Source organism: Enhydra lutris, unplaced genomic scaffold, assembly GCF_002288905.1.
Source record: "Enhydra lutris kenyoni isolate GAN:26980312 unplaced genomic scaffold, ASM228890v2 scaffoldscaffold22, whole genome shotgun sequence".
Classification (NCBI taxonomy): Eukaryota; Metazoa; Chordata; class Mammalia; order Carnivora; family Mustelidae; genus Enhydra; species Enhydra lutris.
The window spans coordinates 29879877-29900421 of record NW_019154106.1 but is presented as its reverse complement, the minus strand read 5'-3'; the positions used below and the strand labels follow the sequence as shown (position 1 = coordinate 29900421).

At 33.7% G+C, this 20545-nt stretch overlaps 1 protein-coding gene across 6 annotated transcripts in view; it reads right to left on the bottom strand.

Annotated features, from left to right (window-relative positions):
- Window positions 1-20545, bottom strand: part of LOC111149982 (inner mitochondrial membrane peptidase subunit 1) — an 81717-nt gene that overhangs the window by 27537 nt on the left and 33635 nt on the right. For 5 of the 6 annotated variants that reach the window (XM_022507272.1, XM_022507277.1, XM_022507276.1 and 2 more), the window contains one exon: window positions 418-551. In XM_022507272.1, coding sequence (XP_022362980.1) covers window positions 418-551 — 134 coding nt within the window. Of the gene's footprint in view, window positions 1-417; window positions 552-4350; window positions 4459-20545 lie in introns of all 6 variants that reach the window. The other variant, XM_022507275.1, reaches the window with a different exon arrangement.

Here is a 20545-nt window from a genome sequence, read left to right as displayed (position 1 = left end):
GTTACTTAAGCTTTCTGAGCCTCAGTTTCCTCATATGTATAATGGATTTCTAATAAGTATCTCACAGAGTAGAAAAGATTAAATGAATTAATAAATATAAAACATAAAACATCACTGGAACACAGAAAGTAGAATTCAATAAATGGTAAAAAACTATTATTAGATTATTATTTAATAGGGCCCCTGTCAGAATAAAACATAATACAGAACTGAATCTGCAGTAATGGTTCTTAATTTTATACCAGTGCTGATTCCAACATAGTCTCTTATATACCAAAATTTAGAAAGATTTTATGTTTCAATAGTCACAATTTAGTCATTAAATGACTTCAATTAAAATAAAGGAAAAATACATTTTCCTTCAATTAAAAAAAGTACATACTTAAAATTATTATTTTCTTTTATGTAAAAACTTACCATGACAACACCACCAATGTATTCAAAAGCACAATGAGCTATACAGCCATACTGAATAGTATAGCCAATAAGTCGAAACGTTTTTCCCAGAACACCACGAAGCATAGTTCTATGCAGACTCTGCCACCACTGGCCTGATGGTAAATTTCAAAAAGTTTCATAATCAATACTATTTAAAACACGAAACAACTCAACTGTAAAATATTTACAATCACCCAGAATGTAGTAAATGCCTAATGCAGTTTGGTGCAGAAAAGCAAGAGCTTATTTTCATTTGTCCTAACAATATTTTAAATGGCAAATTAAAACCGCTTAATACTTTGATCTACTGAATAGAGATTATATTCAGATAATACGACTGGGTTTACATATAAATTAGATAACTAGTAAACTCTTATTTTATCTGTCTCCTTTCATGCTTTGATTTTTTTCTTGGTATTAATATAAATACCTAAGAAAAGATATTAACTCTTTCAAAGTACTAATAATAGTTTTTCATACTGTTGCCTGCTATACTTTATCAGCTCTTGCCATAATATAATACGACATGAAAGAGAAAGCACTAGAATGGGTATATGGAAATTCAAGTAGTAAACTGATACTTTCATTAACTTTTGTGATCTTCAATGACTTACTTAACCTCTCTTGGCCTGGAAATAATATCTTATAGAATGATTCTGAGAATAAAATCCATTAACATGTCAAAGTGCTTTATAAATTACACAGTTACATTCAGTTGTCAGCTATTGATTATTGATACAATAATGAGCACATGAATACTATGAAATAATATAAAGAACTATATAGATTTTTTTAAAAGCTCCATAAATAGTTAATATTATTCATCTAAAATATTCCTACGAATCTGTCCTTTCCTTTCCATTTACCTGTTACAACTGTGTTTCAAGAATTTCTCAACTAATAGCCTAAGGTTTAGGCCTAGACTACTATGCACTGTTCTCAGATTAAATTTACTGAAACAAATCAGTAATAATAACATATAACATTGCTCAATACTTGCTATATGTCAGGCTTTACAAATTAACCTCTGCAGATATTATTACCATCCTCATTTTACAGATAAGGAAAAGGAGGCTAAGAATAGTAAACTTATGTACTCAATATCTCAAAGTTGGAAAATGATGGAGTCAAGAACTTAATCATTATGTTAAACTGACTTCTGTATTAATTACTCTCCTGCTCCCATAACCTCAATGGCTCTCTCCTAGATGAAGTACAGATTACTTAGGCTCATTTTCAGGATCCATGACAGATGGCTCCCATCCCATCCTCGTTTCCAGCCTGATCTTCCCTGATACTCCTACATGATCTGACCAGTCAATAATATTGGTTTGTTCTTCAAGTAAACAAGTGCCAAGGAACACTTATGTCAACACCCATGCCTGGAATATTCTTCATGATATCCTTCATCTATCTAATTAGTAACTCTTCTCCAAATGCTCTCAAGAGGCAAGATTTTCTTTCTCTTCTCGGTTCCCATGGGTCTTAATGTTTTTGTTTTTTTTTTAATATATGGCATTGAGAGCACTTTTTCTGAAGTTTATCTGCCTGAATTTGGAAGCTGGCTCCACCATTTTAGCTGTATGACCTCCAGGAAGTTATTATGCTTCAGTAAGTCTCAATGTCTTTATCTGTAAAATGGACTTAATACCTATCTAAGAGAGTTAGTGAGGATTATATGCAATTAGACATGTAATCTGTGTTGCAGAGTATTTCGATAAATGCTAGTTGCTGTATTATTCACTTGGCAATCCACATATGCTCTATAGCCTCTTAACATTAGTTGCATTTTCAATTATCTAAGTTTCTTGCTAACTGATCTTCAAATAATAGAATTTTATAGCCTACAGCTCAGGACTATATCTTTTTTTTTTTTTTTTTTTAGGACTATATCTTTTATTTGTGTTATATTACTTATTAGTGTTCATTCATCTATTAAACATTTACTATATCTCCTCCTCTAACAAGTTTTCCTTGGCACCCTCCCACGAAATGTTACCTATGCTTTGTGACACTCACCTTCCCTAGGCATACACTGATTAAAATGTTTACCACACTATATTGTTTATATTTTTTCCCTTATTACACTACATTTGTTTATATGTCTGTGGGCAATGACTGTGCTAAACATGTTTGAATCCATTGGGCCTACCAAAGAAGACAGTAAACAGAAGGCTTATCTGAGGAAATTAATGAATAAATTTTGAACCCAGTCTCCTATTACCTTCCATATCTTCATTATTATAGAATGGTTATAATATTCAAAATGATGCGAAGACCGCTGGAGATTTTAATGAAGAGACATGTTAATGTCATATTCACTGACAAAAGAAATTCTCAGTAACATCTTAATAAGTCTTCTTATTAAATCATTCAGGTAATATGGAAAAATAACTTCTCTCATCCAGAGGGAGGAATAAGAAATTTGGTTTAGTTATAACTGTTGTACTTTAAAAATTAGTTAACTCTCGGAGCTCAAAAAATAAGAAGTGCCATTTAAAAATAAAAATACTTTATAACTGAAACTATTAATTCAAACAGACACTTTTTTTTTTTTAAGATTTTATTTATTTATTTGACAGAGAGATCACAAGCAGGCAAAGAGGCAGGCAGAGAGAGAGGAGGAAGCAGGCTCCCCACTGAGCAGAAAGCCCGATGCTGGGCTTGATCCCAGGACGCCGAGATCATGACCTGAGCCAAAGGTAGAGGCTTAACCCACTGAGCCACCCAGGCGCCCCTCAAACAGACTCTTAAGAGGAAAAATGAAACAATAATAGAGTAAATTTTATATTAAGTTAATAAAGTTAATTAGGTTGCCTAAGAACTACTTTGCTCTAACTATAAAATTAGGGAAAAGTGGGATAAGTCTTACAGCTTCGCTCTGAAAATGTGATCCATGATAATAAATCCTAAAAAGTAGTGAGATGGATATTAAATTTTAAAACTAAAATAAAAATGGGCTTAGCTGATATTAGAGAGGAGATATATTAAATAAGAGGAAACATATGGCTCTTACCAAGAAACTATTGCTAACATTGATGAAAGATGAAATTAGAAGGTAAATCACTTAGCAATCTACCAAAATTTAAAACATTTGATTATGCAATAGAATCCACTTGGTTAAAAAACATACTCAAAAATACAAAGATGCCGTAACTATACAGTGGTTCTGAATCACTGAGAAGGCTTGTTATTAACTCCCATTCAGTAGTAACTGGGGCCATAAAGCCTTTTTTTTTTTAAATCATACAGACAATGCCCAACTCTAAATACAATGCTTGTAATGAAATGGTCTCATAAAATAATAAAATTAATAGATGAGAGTGATCAGAAGAAAGAGGTTAACAGACACTGCTTACACTGTTTCTTCCCAATAGATATTGGCAACAGGATGGAGTGTGAAGTAGCTAAAATTACTTCAGATATTAGACTCTTAAGGGGGAAAAGAGAGCTATGAAGCTATTTAGAGCGAAATCTGATAGACTATTTGGACCTGTATTTTAAAAGTGCGTTGAGAAGCACTGTTGACAAATACTGAAATTGAGAATAAGAACTCATGAATTTTTTTCTTTTTAAGAGTAATCTCAGAGTGGAAAGTAGCATTCATATAAAACACAAATAAGCCACACACTGCTGGCATGCAGTAGCCTTACTAGGAGAAAAGATTAAGACAGAGGTTCTAAACCTCTGGTTTACACAGTTATTTCAAAGGTCCATGAATCTATATGTGCATACATGTACCGGATAACATCTGCTGTCCCCTTCAGATTTCTCTCCACCCTTCTTCATACTACTCTCTGCCCTAGGAAAACTGACCGAGATGAAATATATCAAGGCACTCCTGTACCCTCTAACTGGACTCCAGCAGGAAGTCAGAGGAAGGAAGAGTTATGTATTTTTCTGGTGTCTTACCTGTGGACTCTTCTTAGGCTCACTATGTCTTTGGAACAAAGGCAGTCTCCTATGTAGTAATCACTCTTCCAGGTTCCTATAACCCTTCCTTCCCCTGGTCCCTTCATGCTTAGGAGTGAAAACAGACTTACTGATGCTGGATCCTGTTAACACCAACCTTGGTGATTCTCCAGTATCTTGCACACACCTCTGTAATTAGTTTCTGTAAATAAACCTTCCTTAAATTATCCTACTTTGAGTATGTCAGCTGTTTCCCATAGGCACCCTGATGATATAATATACCACTTGCTAAAGAAATAATTCATCATGTAGAAGTTTACAATATTTGATATTAATGAAGTAATTCTCATAAATAGGCATTTGAAACACTGCTAATGGTTATGCAAAACAGACAACCCCTAAGAAGAGGAATGTGGCTATTGTAATAACATATATTTTACTCTCTGACCCAACCATCCCCACTTTTAGGAATTATCCAAAAAAATACAGCTCCAAGATTCAAACATCACGTGTACAAGATTCCTTATATTTGCATTATCTGAAATAGCAAAATCAGAAGCAAGTCAAATACACATCCATTGAAAGCAGGTTAACAAAATTACAGTATATCTACACAGAGGAGTTTTATAAACCCATGGGGGGAAAAAAATCTATGACCTGATATGAAATGATTTCTAGGTAAACTAGCTTAAAAAAAAAAAAAAAGTATATGTAGTGACTTAACAGTTCTGGAAAAAAGGGAAGAGAATACTTTAAAATTTTTTTTTTTCATAAAGAAAATAACCAGGGGCACCTGCGTGGCTCAGTCAGTTAAGTGTCAGCCTTCTGCTCAGTTCATGATCCCAGGGTCCTGGAACTGAGCCCAGCAGGGAGTCTGCTTTCCCCCATTCCCTCCCACCTCCACTCTCTCTTTTTCTCTCAAAAAATAAAAATCTTTAAAAAAAGAAACCAGAAAATAATGAAAACGGCTACATTTATAAAGGGAGTAGGTGGGAATAGTGTGAAAGGGATACGGATAAATATACCTCTGTATATAGTTCTGAGTCAAATGCTTTACATAGCCAAAAAAAAAAAAAAAATAGAAGTAAACAAATAAAGATTTAAAATGGGAATTTTAAAATTGAAAATAAGAAAAATAAGCCTATCTGTATACTCAAAATGCCAACACTACCAAACAAAAGAAGTAATTCAAGTATTTTTGAACACCGTATAGAAAGATAGAGTCTAAGGTAAAAAAAAAATTGCAAATGAAATCTCAAACTTCTCTTAGTAGGTTTATTGTTCTTTTATGTGTATTTCAGATAATACAAATGAGTAAGCATTAAACTACTGGAAGTAAGATTCTTAATGTTAGAGAGAAAGAAACTAGAAATACAGAATGAGAGGTTAAGGATGAGTTGGAGGTATCAGAAACAAACTGAGGGCTGCTGGAGGGTGGTCAGGGAGGGACAGAGTGGCTGGGTTATGGACATTGGGGAAGATACGTGCTATGGTGAATGCTGTGAACTGTGTAAGACTGATGATTCACAGACCTGTACCCCTGAAGCAAATAATACATTATATGTTAAAAAAAAAATAAAAGAACATTAAAAAAATTTACTTAATAAATATGTGTGTGTGTGTGTGTGTGTGTGTGTGTGTGTGTGGCTGTCTGTCTGCCTATATTAAATCTCATTCTAGCTCTAACCACTGAACAGAAGCAATGACCCTGCAGTAGTAATGACCACACTTAGCACTCAGATTTTTGGGTTCCAAATATCATTCCCCAATAGGAGAAATAGTTTATGGCAAAACAATCTTGTGCCAGAAAGCTAGTATGTGCTCTAAGACAAATGCAGACATAGGAACCATTTTAAAAGGTCTCCTACTGGCCAAATGTGGGATTTAAAAAAATTAATAAAAGTAACAGATAATACATTAGATATAAAACAAAATCTGAGTACATACTGATTTTTTTAAAAAGATGTATCTGTTGGAGACAGGAAGAATTCTTTATCAAAAAATGCCAGCTAATAAATACAGAGGGAAAAATAAAACTACTACCAATGTAGTAACTTATTCAGGCAAGGGTCATTAACAGATGCTAAAAATTACTGCGTAAAATGTTGTTGGTAAACAGGATATGTGCAAAGTATTAAAGTAAATAACTTATTATTTAAGCAAAATACCTTTACATCAAGAGATCTGGCAAACATTATCTTAACCAAATGAGCAAATCTAGCTGCATACAAACTGATACGATGTAGCTTCCTGACATGATCCAATGACAAGTACATCATCTGTGTATTATTCCTTAAAATGTGTAACCTAAGTCTAATTATGAATAATGAGACACATCCATTCCATACATCCCTGTGGTCATTCTACATGACAACTTGAACACTTAAAAAATTTTAAGTTTAATGAAAGAAAAAAAATAATAAAACTGTGATTTTAATTACAAAAAAAATACAAGGACATGATGATTAAATACAGTATGAAATCCTTAATTGGACCCTGGAGTGAAAATTAAAAAGGCAATAAGAGATATTATGTGGATAATGGAAAATTTGAACATGGTTTATAAATCAAATATGTTGTTCCAACATTACATTTTTAAAAAGATTTATTTATTTATTTTACAGAGAGAAGGAGCACGAGCTGGAGGGGCAGACAGAGAGGGAGAGAGAATCTCAAGTAGACTTCAGGCTGAGTGTGGAGCCTGACATGGGGCTCAATCCCAAAACCTTGAGATCATGACCTGAGCTGAAACCAAGAGTCACACACTCAGCCAATTGTCCTACATAGGCATCCCACAGTGTTAAATTTCTTAACAGTATCACGACTGTGCAGGAGAACAATCTTGTTCATAGGAGAGAAATACTGATTTAGAGAAGAATGTCCTGTCTGCAATTTTCTTTCATATAGTTTACTTCTACTACTGAGAGAAATGGTAGATGTAGATAGAGAAGTTTATACACAGACACATGAATGTCTATACAGACATAAACAAATATTCACATACAGATGTATATGTAGAGAACAACAAGAACAGAGAAAACTAATGTAGCAAAATGTTCATTATAAATCCAGATGGGGTGTAAACAAATGTGTACAGCACTATTTTTTTTTTCAATTTTATTATAGAACATAACTTTTCAAAAAGAAGCACTTGCAGGGGAAAAAGGTATTCACATAGTCATTCAGTCACTCAATCATTCAACAAATATTTATTGAACTTTTACTATATGCCAGATACTGCATTCAGCTCTGGAAATGTAAAACTCAACATGACACTTGTCCTTATAGAGCTTACAGTTTATTGGGACAGATGTCACAAACATACAAAGTAAAGAAATAAACACTAAAAGTATATTACTTTCCAAAAGGAAAAATTAGGATAAAGCGAAAAAGACTGATGGGTGGGGCATATTTTCTTTAGGATGAATCAGAAAAGATTTCTCCAAGGGAATACCATTGAAGTTACGGTCTGAAAGGCAAGAAAATTACAATTATGGAGGGGATGGGAAGAACCTTAAGGGCAGAAGAAACAGCATGCATATGCTTTAGGAACTAAAAGAAGGGTGGAGTCCTATATGAAGGACATAAAATGAGACTAAAGAGATAGGCAAGATTATTCAAAGTCTTGTAGAATTTTGGATTTTATTCTAAGAGTAATGGGAAACAACTGAAAGATCTTCAGTAAACAGGAGAGTAACATGACTTGATTTTCAATTTAATATCACTCTCCTTGCTATACAGAAAGAGGACTGGAATGGTGCTGAAATAAAAATGCTGGCAGGTCAGTTGGGCTGGACTCACTACGGTGATGGCAGTGGAAATGGAGAGAAATGAATGGATTTGAGAAATTTAGCAGGCAAAATAAACAGCAAGGAAAAGGAAATAATCAGAATGACTCTCAAGTTTCTGGACTGAGTGGGTAAATAGAGGTCTATGCACATGGTTTTGTTCATACCCATATTCGGAACAGAAAACAGGCCAGTTTTGGTCATGTTAAATTTGATATATTCATGATATATTCAAGTGGATGTGTATGAGACTGGAGCTCTGGAGCTCAAAGTGAGTTTTATACATGACAGGTCTTAAAAAATTAATCCCTATCTCAGTAAGGATTTTATTCTATTGCAAACAAGAGAAAACTAGAATAACAGTAATTTAAACAAGGAAGATATTTCTTTTCTTTTTTTTTTTTTAAGATTTTATTTATTTATTTGACAGAGATCACAAGTAGGCAGAGAGGCAGGCAGAGAGAGAGAGAGGGAAGCAGGCTCCCTGCTGAGCAGAGAGCCCGATGCGGGACTCGATCCCAGGACCCTGAGATCATGACTTGAGCCAAAGGCAGCGGCTTAACCCACTGAGCCACCCAGGTGCCCCGGAAGATATTTATTTTCTAACAACATTAGCTGTTACATCCAAGTTATAAGCAGAAAAAATTATTAAGAGTTTACTTTCTACTAATTTTTTGTCTTTTTATCTAGGAAAAAAACACCTTCGTTCCATTTACATCTAACTAGCTAAAACTATGTAATTAAGGGGTGCTAGGAGAGAATACTGTTATTTTCTTTATAAGTGTTATGGCACTATTTACCCTTAAAAATCATCTGGGCACTACGTAAAAAAAATGAAAACTTCTTAAAAAGTATGAAAGGTAGATGCAGAAAAGGAAACAACATAAACAGTCAATTCTTTGGAAAAGTCTGGCTTTTCAGGAAAGCTAAAAAGTAGAGCAGGGTTTTTGGTCTTCAGCAATATTAACACTTGGGGCCACACAAGTCTTTGTCGCAGGCAGCTATCTTGTATATTGTAGGATTTTAGTAACTGGCCTCTAGGTAACAGCAGTATCCCCTTCCCCAGTTATGACAATCTAAACCATTTCCAGACATTGCCAAATGTTCCCTGGGATGCAAAACCACTGTCAGTTGAGAACCACTTCAGTAGAATAATAGAAAGAATATGGTACTGAACAGGTTTTTTTTTAAACATAGAAACACAGTGGCACGCTTTGAGAGCCAAAGGTAAGAATCCCACAGGGAGAGAGGCTAATGATGAGGAGCAATCACTGATGAGAGAGGGGAAAAGGATGGGGAAATAGATGACTGAACACTGAAGAATGGAGGCAAGAGGAAGACTTCAACCAGTTTTGACACAGTAGTTTGTACCAGATTACACTGCTTGGTGAAAACAAGAAAACAATTACAAAATTTGTATAAATATATAAAATAGCTATTTAGATGCATTAGGCAGCAATCTAGGCAGAATGTGAGGGGCTAGGATCTATGAAAGAAGGGAAGAACATAAGGTAAGCTCCACATTCACTTGGCCTTTTCTCTGAGAGTACTGGCCAATTCACACAGCACAGGAAAATAAGAATTTTAGGAGAAAGTGGCAGTCCCACTTAGCCAAGACAGAGGTTGGAATCTGTGGTTATCAAAGAAGATATCATGTGAGGGTCAAGCTGCAAACAGGAAGAGGCCACAAGTCTGCATTCAGTCTCTCCATGAGGTACTAGCCAACTCCTAAACTGCCAACTGAGCAGTGTGTGACTCCCAGAATATTACCAGAAAGCAGTAGATAAAAAGGCTAGAAGCCTAAGCAAAGATGTCAGCAACCACAGAAAATCACACAATGTGAGGGAGATAGGGGCTGGACTTCAAGACCCTCCAAGGTCACCTATCTTTGTTAGGACTACAGTAAGGTTACCACTGGGAGTGAGGGCAAAACTGAAACAAATCAGCCTTAACAAAAAAATATAACCAGCCCTAGACAGGATTAAAGCAACTCATTCCTACACTATCTACCTGCTGGGGAAAAACAAAACAAAACTAAAACCCTTAATTTTCATAGAAAGAACACATTATTTAGAACTCCTACAGTATTTTTTATAACCTTGGAGTAGAAAGGTCTTCTAAAAAAACTGATATAATTCATATACCTTTAAATTCACTCTTTTAAGGTCTGAAATTCAGTAGTTTTAGTATATCCATGAGGTTTTTAGTATATCCACCGCCATTACCTAATTCCAGAACATTTTTATAGTCTCAAACAAAAAAATAAACAAAAAACCCTACATCCATTAGCAGTCACTCTCCATTCCTTCTCCTCTTTCTTTTAGCTCCTGGCAACCACGTGTCTATGGATTTGCTCATTCTACACATTTTATACAAATGGAATCATACAATATGTGAATTTTTTTTATTGGCTTCTTCTACTTGGCACGTTTCCAAGGTTCATACTTGTAACATGCATCAGCAAGCACAACATTCCTTTTTAGGACTGAATAATATCCCAATGCATGGATACATCATTTTTCTGCATCCACTCATCAGCTGATGGACATTTGGGTTGTTTTTAACTTTCTGAAGAACTGCCAAACTGTTTTCCAAAGTGGTTGCACCATTTTATATCACTAGCAATGGATAAGGGATCCAATTTCCCCACATTATTAGCAATACCACTTGTTATTGTCCACATTTTGATTAGAGCCAACCTAGTGAGGGTGAAGTGGTATCTCATTGTGGCTTTGACTGGCATTTCCCTAATAACCAATGATGTTGAGCAGCTTTCCCATGTGCTTATTGGTCATTTATATATCTTCCTTGGAGAAATATCTATTCAATCCCCTGACAGTTTTTTTTTTTTTTAAATTGGGTTATCATAATTTTTCACTTAATTCAATAAATGATTATTAAGCATGCTATAAAATATGACCAAGTGACTTCTTTCAATCAAAGCACGTTATGAAACAGAACAAAATGGCTGAAATTCCAACAGAAAAAAACAGGTGATTCAGATATTGATATTAATAAATAGACAAAAATAACTATGACTAACATTCCAAAAAAATGGGGGAAAGGCTGATAAAGCTGAGCAGAGAATAAAACTATTAAAAAATCAAATGAAAATTCTACATAAGATAAAACCACAGACTAAATTAAAATTTAAAATTCATTACATTTATTAGCAGATTGGACTCAGCTTAACAGAAGTAAACTTGAGGGTAGGTTGGGAGACAGTAATCAGACTGAAGCACAGAAAGGAAAACTGGTAGACAATATAGGAAACAAGTATAATCACGGATCCAAAGAAAAAGAGAATAGGACAGAAGCAATATTTTGAAGAAATACTGGTACAGAGCTTTCCAAAACGATAAACGACGTTAACTTACAAATTCAAGAAACTTAGCAAATCTTAAACAATATAAATCAAAAGAAACAAACAAATACATCCAGGCACAGTACAGTAAAACTACTCAAAATTAAGAAACTGAGAAGGCAAAACTGTGAAGAGAGTAAAAAGATTAATGGTTGCCAGAGATTGGAGAAGGTATGAATAGACAAAGAACAGAGGACTTTTAGGGCTGTGAAAACTTTATGGTACTATAATGATGGATACAAGTCATTATACTTTTGTCCAAGGACAAAGAATATACAACACCAAGAATAAACTGTAATGTAAACTATGACCTTTGAGTGATTATGATGTGTCAATGTAGGTTCATCAATTATAACAAATATACCACTTTGGAGAGGGATACTGATAATGGGCACGGTCATGCATGTGTTGGGATGGAGTAAATGGAAAATCTCTGTACATTCCCCTCAATTTTGCTGTAAATCTTAAACTGCTCTAAGAAAAAAAGACTTAAAAATAAGACAATGAAAAAAGTTTAAAAGTGGTCAGAAATAGAGATTACTTTATTTTCAATATTTTCAAATGACTAATTCTGACTATTCAACAAAATGGCTAAATTTTTGTAAGAAAAATGGAAACCAGAGAAAAAAATACAGTGTCATCTTTCAAGTGCTGAAAAGTACCCATCTGTCAGTCTATAGTTGGTGAAAAATCCCTTAAAAGCTAAAGTAAAATAAAAAACATTTTCAGAGGGGCACCTGGGTGGCTCAGTGGGTTAAGCCTCTGCCTTCGGCTCAGGTCATGGTCTCAGGGTCTTGGGATTGAGCCCTGCATCAAGCTCTCTGCTCATTGGGGAGTCTGTGTCCCCCTCTCTCTCTGCCTGCCTCTCTGCCTACTTGTGATCTCTGTCTGTCAAATAAATAAATAATCTTTAAAAAAAAATTTTCAGAAAGCAAGTTTTGAGAAAATTTTTACCAGTACACCTATAATAAAATATATAATAAGGGAGTAATTCAGTTAAAGTATTATTTATACCAACAACAGCACAAAAAGTAGAAGGGAGTTAATGAGATTAAACTAGTAAGTTTTTGCACAGTTCTCAAAATGTTAAAGTGGTATTTAAGTTAATCAATAAAAAGCCAAAAATTCATGTTATTATATAAAAAAATAAAAACTGAAGGATTATATAACTAACAATTTAATAGAAAAAAAAAGATTTTAGTGAGGAAAAATACTATGATTACAAAAGAAGACAAGAAAGGAGAAATTTAAAAAAAATTACAAAAATACAAAACTAATGGAAAGATGGTAGACTTAATTCAAAACTAGTGTCCATTAAATCTAAAAGAATAAGCCAATGAAAAGATGAAGATTGTCAGATTAGATTTTTTAAAAAGCCACATTTCCTAGTCATAAACATTATATAATAGGTAACAGAAATAATGAAAGTAAAAGAAATTCACACAGACTAACAATTTACTTATATCAATAAATGAGCAAACAGGCTCTAAGGTAGTACTAAAGACAAAAATAAATATTTCCTAAGAATAAAAGGATTTTAAAAATTCAGAGGACTAAAAAATCATTCTATATTCTCTGAAATATTTAACAGAAGACTTAAGCTAGAATTCAATAACAAAAAGGTAATTAAACATTTGCAAATGCAAATTAAAGAACATACACCTTTAAGAGTTCCAATTTTCTTCTGAACAATAAGGAAAATATGACACATCAAAAGTTGTGGGAGCCACCTACAGCAATAAGAAGAAAATTTATAGCTTTTAATGAATAAAATAAAAAAGAATAAAAATTAATGACCTAAGCTTTTACCTCAGAAAGACAGAAAAAGAGGCACAGATTAAAACCAGAAATTATAGAGAAAGAAATAATAACACAATCACTGATATAAAAAAGCAAACATGCAATAGCAAAAATCAATATAACCAAAAGCTGGTTGATTTCTAAAATTAGTAAAACTAATAAACCATAGCAAGCCTTGATCTGATCAAAGAAAAAACAAAATGAGTAAGAACCCAAATTATCAGTATAAGGATTAAAAAAGGAGTCAACACTAGAGATCTGACAAACATAAAGATCACAGAAGAATGTTATTAAAAAACTTTAGCTTAATAATTCTAACATTTTTATAAACCTTCCCAAGACTGAAAGAAGAAATTAAAAATCTGGATAGTCCTATGAGCTATACAAGCAATTTAATTTGTGATTAAAAATATTCCCACAAAGAAAAATTCAGGCCCAGATGGCCTCACTGATAAATTCCTCCAAACATTTAAGGAAGAAATAACATCAATCATAAACTCTATAAAAGAACAAATAATGAAGGAATACTTCCCATCTGGTTTTATGCAGTCAGTATAACCTTGATAACAAAACTTGACAAGGGCATAACAAAAGCAAAATTACAAAACAAATTCTCTCACTGACATAAATACAAAAAAATCCTAAACAAAAATCAGCAAACTGAATACAATGGTATATTAAAAAAGAACATGAGCAAATGGAGTTTATTCCAAGGATAAAAAGTTGGCATAACATTTTTTTAAGGGGGAAAGGTGATTGAGAGAGGGAGAGAGAGAATCCCAAGCAGGCTCCACGCCGAGTGCGAAGCCCAACACTTAAGCGACTGAGCCACCCAGGTACCCCAGCATAACATTTTAAAATCAATTATTTATTCATAGAATAAAAAGAAAAAAATCATGTGGCCGCCCATGCTCATGCAGTAAAGGCATCTGATAACATTCAACACTTCTTTTGATAAACCTAGGAATAAAAGGGAACCTCTTTTAAACTGTAAGGATTACTGGAGTGCCTGGGTGGCTCAGTGGGTTGAGCCTCTGCCTTTGGCTCAGGTCATGATTTCGCGGTCCTGAGATCGGGCCCCATGTTGGGCTCTCTGCTCGGCGGGGAGCCTGCTTCCCCCTCTCTCTCTGCGTGCCTCTCTGCCTGCTTGTGATCTCTCTCACTGTCAAATAAATGAATAAAATCTTTGAAAAAAATTTTTTTTAAAAAATTAAAAACAAAAACTCTAAGAATTATCTACAATAACAAATAAAGAACAATAACCAAGTCTTCGAGCTCCCAGCATATTAATGGTGAACTAATGACATGACAATTCACTGAAAAAGACATAAAACCTGGAAAGGAAGAAGTTAAAAGATCATCACTAACAAATAGGATTTCTCTACATAGAAAAAGAATAAACATATGCATTAGCAGGGTCTCTTGATATAAAATCAGTATGCAAAAAAAATCACTGAATTTCCACGTACTAGCAAAAACCAACTAGAAAACAGAATTTTAAAATACCATAAATGACTTACTTAAAAAATAATAAACACCATATATAGCAATACTAAAAAGCTCCAAATACTTACAACAAAGTCAAAGGAAACATGTAAGACCTTTAAAATGCTGAGAGAAAATAAAGAAGACCTAAACAATACAAAGATACACTATAGGGATTTGAAACATTTCCAGCGTTATCAATTCTCCCTCAAATTGGTCTATATATTTAATATAATTCCAGTGGAGTACTTTTTTCCAGTAGAAAATGGCATACTCATTTAAGATACATACAGAGAAAAGCAAAAAACCTAGATTGGCCAAGGCAAACATTAAAAAGAATGAAACTGGAGAAGCTTACTTCAAATATCAAGATTCATAATAAGTTTACAGTAAGAGAATTTTATATGTGGTATATCTAGACAAATGGATGAATGGAATTAAGAAACAGAGCTACACTTACATGGTTTCCTGATTTATAACAAAGGTTTTAGTACAGTCCAGTGGGAAAAGGATGGTCTTTTTCATAATTGGTGCTAGGTCAATGATACACATATTGGAGGAAAAAACAAACCTTGACCCTTAACCTCATCAAGTACAAAAATTAATTTGAGAGAGATTACAGAAAAACTTATGAATGGTAAAGTAATAACACTTTTAGCAGAAAATGGAGATGACCTTCAATACTTTTGGGTAAGGCTAAAACACTAACCCTAAAAGACTAGTGGTCAATCTGATTTTGCTAAAGTTAAAAACTTCTATACATAAAAAAAACCCATTTTTAAAAAGGCTAAAAAACCCCCAAAAACCAGGGAGCAAATATTTCTATCTGTATAGAAAGATATAGTGATCTCTAGATATATGTCTGGAAAAGGAATATCCAGAGTACACAGAAAATTCCAACAAATCATTTAAAAAAAGACAAAACAACCTAACAAAAATGAAGCAACAAACACGAAGATTTCACAGAAGAGGCGATCCAGTTGGCTGATAAGAAATGGAACTGCAGATTACAAGAGATGTTACCATAAAACCATCACAGTGGATAAAATTACAAAGGTAATACGAAATGCTGAAAAAGATATGGAGCACCTAGAACCATCATTGCTGGTGAAAGAATAAATTTATACAACTAATTTGGAAAACTGTTTGGCAGTTCTAATATGACCCACAGAAGGAGATGCTTATACTCACTAAATGTCACATATAAGAATTTTCATAGCAGCTTTATTCATAATATCCTGAAACTATAAACAACCCAAATACTTAGTATTAGGACAATGAATAAATTTTGGTATATTCCTACAACCGGGACACTACACAGCAAGGAAAAGGAATAAAATACTCTTACATGCAACAACATGAATCAATTTCACAGAAATGTTAGTGAAAAAGACAAACACAAAAGATGTATGACTCCATACATGTTATATGATTCCATTTATATTACTCACTTCTATGAAGGTCAAATATAAACAAAACTAATCAGTGAGGAGAGGTCAGAAAAGTCATTAAATTTGTAGGGCAGATATTTGAGTCCAAGTAGTGGTTACACAGGTGTCTGTGGGTATGTGTGTAGAAACATGTCACATGGTAGGCCCACATGCACTTATGTGCATGTGTATGTATCAATCAATCAATCAAGGCCAGAAAGAGTGGGATCAAACAAAAATAGATAGGCTTTTTACAGAAGTTGGGACCGTTTTCCAACGTAATAAGGAAAAAAGATGGGTTCAGAAACTGGTAGTTTTGTCAGTTTGATGGCAGAAAGATGGGGGAGCTATTGCTCCAGGTTTTTATTTTCTCAGTCTCATGAGTTGAGGTTATGCAGAAGCAGAAATTGGGAGCTATCAGAATAAAGCAAGCTGATACACTGAAAATTGGTTACAGATGTTATTAGTATCCTGTTGCTGCTGGATATACTACAAAGTTGTAGTAATCAAAACTGTATGGTACTGGCACAAAAACAGACACACAACATCAATGGAACAGAACAGAGAGGCCAGAAATAAATCCACAATTACATGGTCAATTAATCTATGACAAAGAAGGAAAGAATATACAATGGGGGAAAGACATTCTCTTCAGTAAGTGTCGGGAAAACTGGATAGCTACATGCAAGAGAACAAAACTGGGCCACTTTCTTACACCATACACAAAAATAGACTCAAATGGATTAAAGGCCTAAATTTAGAACCAAAACCCAAAACTCCTAAAAGAAAATATAGGCAGCAACCCCCTCGATATCAGTCTTAACAATATTTTCTGCATCTGTCTCCTCAGGCAAGGGAAACAGTTAAGGGAAAACCATCAACAAAATGAAAAGGCAATATACTAAATGGGAGAAGATAATTTGCAAATGATATATCTAAAAAAGGATTAATATCCAAAATATATAGACAACTCATATAACTCAGTACCAAAAACAAATTTTTAAATCCCATAAATAATCCAATTACAAAATGGGCAGAGGACCTGAGTAGACATTTTTCCAAAGAAGACATACGCATGGCCAACAGACACATGACAAGAAGCTCAACACTACTAATCATCAGGGAAATGCAAATCAAAACCATGAGCTATCACCTGACACCAGTCAGAATGGCTATATCAAAAAGGTAAGAAAGAACAAATGTTCACCAGGATATGGAGAAAAGGAAGCCCTTATGCACTGTTGGTGGGAATGTAAACTGGTGCAGCAACTATGGAAAACAGTATGGAGGGTCCTCAAAAGATTAAAAATAGAAATACCATGTAACCCAGTTAATTCTACTTCTGGATATTCATGCAAAGGAAACAAAAACACTAATTCAAAAAGATATATGCATCTTTTCGGGGGAAAAAGCAAAGTATCAATGGTAATTGGGATGACCAATTTATAGAAATTCATTCATTTTAAAGTATAAGCAGCCAAAGAAGTGTTAAAATCATAACATTTTTTGTTTTGTTAAAAACAGTTAGTGAACATATTAGCATTTAAAGAAATGTTCACATTAATCAAAAGGGAAGAGAGAGAAGTACATGTGAAGAAGAAAACTCCTGACATTAGTTTTACTACATTTACCCTCATTTGGACAAGAATGACATTCCTGAGACTGCCTGTGATTTCTCAAATTCAAGAATATCTACACAAGATACTTTTTTCCCCCAAATAATGATTATATATAAAATAACCAAAAGATATACATCCATTTCAGAACCTGCATGGAAGTTATTGTGACAAGAAGAGAACAGACTCATCAAGACGGGGATGGGGAGTGGCATACTGCTCAAGAGCTAAATAATTCACTCTCACACAGCAGCCTCTTCATCAAAGTAATTCAAATTCTTGCCATTTCAAAATCACCTTCAGGGCTGCTCATGAATTGTTCAAATCTATAATGTTAAATCTACTGTAAGACTTGTACAGAGGGTACTTTTCCTAGAACTAGAAATTAAGGAGTTCTGATCCCCATAATCTATGAAGATTTTATTTAAACCTTTTTTTTTTTTTAATGCACTTCCAGAGGAAATAACTGCCCTCACTTTAAGGTTTAAAGTATTCACTGCTTTGGGGCGCCTGGGTGGCTCAGTGGGGTAAGCCTCTGCCTTCGGCTCAGGTCGTGATCTCAGGTCCCAGGATCGAGCCCCATATCAGGCTCTCTGCTCAGCAGGGAGCCTGCTTCCCTCTCTCTCTCTGCCTGCCTCTCTGCTTACTTGTGATCTCTCTCTTTCTGTCAAATAAATAAATAAAATCTTTAAATAAATAAATAAATAAAATAAAGTATTCACTGCTTTAAATATGACCTGAGAACCCAATTCAAAATGCAAATTCACAGGCTCCCATCATAGAGCTAATAATAAGAATTTGTGGGAGCAAGACTACAGAATCTACAGTTTTAATAGGCTCCCAGGAAGGAAGACCCATAAAGGACTTTGTGCTGTCACTTGAGCCACTGAGACATACTCGACATTTTCAGAGATTTGAGAAAATTTAACCAATCATCATTATTAAACTGAATCTTAACTTTGGGAGAACTCTCAATTTCACCATCAAATAAACTGTATCATTCTAACATTTCAATGATTTTTAAAAACCCAGTGTTGTTTTCTGAAGTTCACTTTTTATATACATCCAAATACCAAAACTCATTTTATATTTATAAATTATAGGCAGTTAACACTTTTCATACAAATAAGAGCTTCCAAAGAGTGAAATACCAAAACCATCAAATTCACTCACCAATAATCCCCCAATGATTATATAAGATCCATCTATTTCAGAATATACAAATTGTATGTGCAATAGCTGAAGGGTGTTCATTCAGATGGAAGAATAGCATTTAGCTTTATCATAGGCTAGCTGTCACTATGCCAGTCTACAGTTCACGTATGGTCCTTTAGAGAGACACTAAGTCTCATAAATTGTCAGAAAAGAAAAAAAAAGAGGCTCAAAATCTCTTAAATAACCAAGAATTCCTATGATTCCCATCTTGCTTTTGTTAAACCTGACTTATTCTTTTAGAAATTCTTATCATTTCTCTCAGTCTATATCCCTTTCTCTGATCTCTAAAATCACCTCCCTTAACTTTTATGACGTCATTAGTCACCTTTGCCAATAAATTTAGTATTTGTATATTTTAGTATTCATCAAAGATGAATCAGATTTCTCATAAGTTACCAAGAAGATATGAAATTTGGGTGATCTTGAATCTACCTGAAAATTAATATGTACTACTGAGAAGACCTTATACAGTGAATTTAATTAAGATGAGTTTACTTGGGGCTTTCCAAAGGAAATAACCATCTCTAATCAAATAAGAATGCCTAGGATGGAAAAAGAAAAAAATATTAACTCTCAGAGCCATTCAATAAATGGCTGAATAAAAAGCAGAAAAGTAGATACAGACTATGTTTAATAAAAGCTTTGAGACAAACTTTGTTTTGAAAGGAAAGCTACTTTTAAAAAATAATTATAAAGTACTATTAACTACCATAAAAAGTTACCCTGAGAAAACACACTACCTGGCAAGATAATTTGAAATTACATATAAACCAAAAATTTTATATTTAAAATATAAGTCTAAATGAACATCTTTTCAACCAGTAAAAATACAAACAGAAGGCTAAAGAAGTCCTTTACCAAACTAACATAATACCATTCAGTAAAAATATTGTTAAGCTTTCTCACCCATTCATTCAAAATGTGACAATAAATGAAGAAACACATTTTGGAATACAGTATCTTAGAAGCAGTTAAAACAAAATCCACTAATAATGACAAGTTTGTTAGGTAGGTTTCCAAAGATCTCTACATAAATTTCTTACATTTATTGATTTTTCTGATAAAGATCTTCTATGAAGAAGAATAAAATGTACTCTATGTAAACAGAGGCTACAAATAAATCAATGCATTGTGTATCATAGATGATTATATTTTAATAATTCTTACAATTGCAATAATTATTTTATTCACCTATATCTAGTTAAAATTCTGAAGTTTAAAAACACTAATGTTAAGGCCTTATAATCCACTTTTTAAATATAAAGCTACTAAGCAAAAAACAACAACAAGATAAAAATCAAGTTCTATGAATAAATATTTTAAAAGTAAGTACTCTAGGATCATAACACTGACAACACTAATTATCTTTTCTACTCTTGGCAGTTACGTTGTATACTGTTTGGGTGACTGATGGGATAATTTCACTTCATTTTCTTTCAGTTTATTCTGGACCATGTAGGGGAAGAATATTAAAATAATTAACACCTCTAAACAAAG